This window comes from Lipotes vexillifer, unplaced genomic scaffold (genome assembly GCF_000442215.2).
Source record: "Lipotes vexillifer unplaced genomic scaffold, Lipotes_vexillifer_v1.1 scaffold356, whole genome shotgun sequence".
Lineage (NCBI taxonomy): Eukaryota > Metazoa > Chordata > Mammalia > Artiodactyla > Lipotidae > Lipotes > Lipotes vexillifer.
The window spans coordinates 3,984,315-3,988,181 of record NW_006797342.1 but is presented as its reverse complement, the minus strand read 5'-3'; the positions used below and the strand labels follow the sequence as shown (position 1 = coordinate 3,988,181).

Below are 3,867 nucleotides of genomic sequence, written 5' to 3'. Positions count from 1 at the left end.
GGTCTCTCGCGTCTGGGGGTAACGGGGGAACAGCGTCTCCCTCCCTCCCCCAGGGCCTGCTCTCCCACACCTGGGGCTGAAGGAACCAGCCTAGGCTGCCGGCGTGCTTTCCTTGCTGCCCATCGAGTGACCCCCATGCTCCATCAGTTTGTAGGAAATGGATATACACAATAACAACATTATCAACGGCAAGCGTGACTCTCATGTATAAGAGGGTGCACCTCCTACCATCATATCCTTTGGGGGATATATCCCTGGTTTGCACCTTGGGAGCTATGGCCCGCTTGCCATAAGTATGGCTGTCGTAACTGTTGTATTCAAACGAGGTCTTGGAATATTTCTCCAGCTCTTTGGCCAAGTTGGAGCGAGGCGTGGTGGTGGGGACGCTGTTTCTGTAGCCGTAGTGAGGGATCTCGAGCTGCTTTACGAAGCACATGGGCCTGGAAGCAAAAAGAGACAGTGCACAGCTGGCTTTCTCATGGCTGCGCATGAGACATGGCTGGTCTTAAAATTAGAGCACCTTGCTGCTTAGCTGTGTTAAGGAACCAGACCTCTCACTAAAATCCCAATTCTATTTTCCTGAGAAGAAACCAAGTGTGCTGTAACGATATAACCTCAAATCAGCTATCTGCCTAGATGCCAACTTCGGAAATAAAAAGAATAGAAAATGAAATACGTAACCTTTTGCCCTTTTTTTCTTTTTCTTTTCAGAGTCTGGGGAGGTACGATGAAGGTATGAGGTGTGAGCGTGGGAAGGAATCTCACATCCGTGCGTTTTCTTTTGCAGGGGTTGCAGAGAGTAAGCGTTACACATGGTGAAGTGAGCTAATAAGAAACTCCCTTAACGAAAGACGAGGAAATGAAAGAAATACTCTTAAGGACGTGGAGATGAAGCTAGATAAAAACATATCCTGCTGGACGATAAAACGGAACACGTAGTGATGTATTTTGACAGATATTAACATATGCTCTCTCAAGATTGTTACCTGGTAGTCATTCATTTTTCTATACTTTGGAATTAAATATTTAAACGGAAGAACTCTCAGTTACACATGCATTAACATCCTATCTTGTTTCTTCTGTGTGTCCATCTGTGTATCTCATAGGCAGAATTTTTTAACTTGTTTTGAAATAATTTTAGATTTACAGAAAATAGTGCAGAGACTCCTTTAGAGTTTTTACCTAAAACTTCCCCTTACGTTAACAACTTTATCAAGTTACCAACACATTTCCTTTGATTTCATTAATTTAGCCTATTTACTTCTTTGAAAATCAACCCAATGATGTAACAATCAGTTAAACGCCTATCACTTGAGGCATTTTGCAGGCAATGGGCAGGGCGGTTGCGGGGCGCGGGGGGGATCATAAAATGAATGAAGCTGTAGGCCGTGTCTTCAAAGGTCACCTGGAATGTGATCTTGTTTTAGGAGCCTGAGCTCCTGAGAATCCTGGTGAACAGAGGACACTCCCGGCCCTGAGATTCCGTTCAGTTTTCAGGGAGAAGGTGGCGTTCGTCACGGTTAAGACCCAGCCGGTGTGGGAAACACGCCAGGAAAGTCAAACCATGGGGAACGTCTCTGCGGGAACAGCAGCAGACGGGCTGGGTGGGACCGGATTGGGACTCTGTCCATTTGTCCAGCAGGCAAGGCCAAGGGACTCTGGCCGGGGAAGGCCCAACCCCTGAGCCTCCGGGAGGTCGGGACCGGCTCCAATGGAGGGTGTGCTGGAGCAGAGGCGTCGGGAAGGGACACTTGGTGACAAAACGGAGCAGGTGATGGAGGCCGGGAGCTGGGAGGCTGGCAGAGCGGGTGCGGCCTTGGGCAGGCCCGTAGCCCTCACCTAAGTCTCGACGTCCCGTTAGACAATCTGCCTAAAGACTCTTAAAATCTTCAGTAATTGAACTGTTGGCTGAAATTACTTTTTTCTTCCTTCCTCCCGGTCTTACAGCCTTGAATGAGCGTCCCCCGCGTGGAGACATCCCGGGGAACGTGAAGGTGACGGGGATGGACGCCAGGTCCTCCAGACCTGGCTCACGGCCGGGACGGCAGTGCCTGAGCTGAGCCCCGGCGGCTGCAGAGCCCAGCCCCGCGCCTCCCCTGCGGTGGGAGGGGCCCTTCCTCCCCTCCGGGCCTGTCCCCACGCTGCCTCCGCTCTGTGCAGCCGGAGGCTTGGGAAGAAAACTGTTTGCAGCTGCGCAAGTCTCGGCCCACGATCTTCTCTTCTGTTGTCGCTTGACAGAAGGTTTCCCGCTGCAGGACAGGAAGAAAGGGTCCCAGGCTGCGAAGCACAGGCTCGGGATGAGAGCGGAGGCCGTGTCTGAACAAGGTGATGTTTGCCATTTCAGATGTATCTTGTCCGTGTCAAGCGGCCAACGGAGCTCCTCAGTGGAAAATAAGCTTGACACTGATCCCAGGACAGGCGTTAGTCACTTCGCGGCCACCCCACATCAGAAGGATGTGGGCACGGGGATCCTTCCAGCTCTCGGGGGTCTGGCCCCAGTGGGGGAGGGAAATGAACAGAAGTCCTCAGCCTCAACTCTCTCTCCCTTTGCTCAAACTTTCCTTTGGTTAGTAACTATTCCTTCTCAAATGCACACAGCCCGGGGGCCTGGCAGGGAGGTTGTCATGCTCCCAGTAACCGAGAGTGGCCTGAGGGGCCCTCGGGGAGAGCCTGTCAGGTATTTGGTGTCAGCGCACCTGTAAGGTGAGTGAGTTACAGGCACCCTGGGGGCAGGTTAGGTCGGCAACGCCCACGCATAAAAATAGCTAGAGGAACACACCCCAGACTTTATTGAGGGTTTAGCTAGGCTCATAGATGGTTTTTATTTTTGTCTAGTGAAGTATTTCTCATTTTCTATAAAGATTTTAACTTTTCTGTTGCGAGATAAAAAGGAGTTTAGTGACAGTGGTAAACTCCTTTCAGAAAGATGGGAAATCATACGGGAAAAAAACCAAAGAAGTGTCGTATCGTTTGCCTAGTGGTTTTTTCCAAGTGATTTATGCCAAAGAAATCATTTAGCAGGAGCAAAGTTGTGCGTGCGTGTGTGCGTGCGCGCGCGCGCGCGCGTGTGTGTGTGTGTTTACTGCTGTCCTTTTAATAGTAAAGTTGGAATCACACTAAGTGCCTCAGGGCCAGAACCCAGTCCCAGCATAGGTACTGCCTCCCTCAGTGGGTACCAGCAGCTATGAGGATGACAGGTACGATTCTTACACAGACGAGGAAGCGGCTGGTGTGACACCGACTAAACAGGCAGGATGCACAGAGGTCGTCACGGTTTGCACGTGGATGAGGGTTTGAAGGGGACACGCGAAATGAGTGCTGAGGGATGAGAGAGTTCCTCTCCAACCTGCCCTCCTGATATAACCACCCTAACTGTCCAGGGGGCGAGCAGGCAGCGTCTGCGGTGTCCCCGGCTGCGCCACCCGGGACCCAGAGGTTTCCGGGAAGGCCTCTCATCCCTCTGCGCCCTGGTCTCCTGGCTCGTCAAGGGGGGATAATGGCACCATCCCGCCTGCCTGCCGGGAGCTTCTGAGGACGAGGCTTCTCTGTGCGTGGGGGAGGGGATGCTGTTACCCCGACGTCCTCGAGAGCACAAAGCCCACCACCCCACAGGCTGCAGCGGGGTCCTCGCCTCCAAACCGAGGTGAAACTACTTGGGGCACCTCGTGAACTCTCTGAGCCTCCCTTTCAGCCAGCCTTTACAGAATCGTGAAGCGTCAGGGCCAGAAAGAAAGCCAGACACAGCTCTGTCTGCTTCTCTCGTGCGAACGGTCACATGGGGTCAGGGAGACCCGGGGGTGACGAGCCCTGCCCCCGCACAGCCCCCAGGATGGAGCCACAGGTGAGGGTCGTGACCCCCCCCCCCCG

The 3,867-nt window shown here is 52.8% G+C and overlaps 1 protein-coding gene across 1 annotated transcript in view; it reads right to left on the bottom strand.

Annotated features, from left to right (window-relative positions):
* MYT1L (myelin transcription factor 1 like) overlaps positions 1-3,867 on the bottom strand; it is a 142,368-nt gene that overhangs the window by 82,410 nt on the left and 56,091 nt on the right. Inside the window, 1 exon segment of the mRNA XM_007469249.1 lies at positions 229-440. Coding sequence (XP_007469311.1) covers positions 229-440 — 212 coding nt within the window.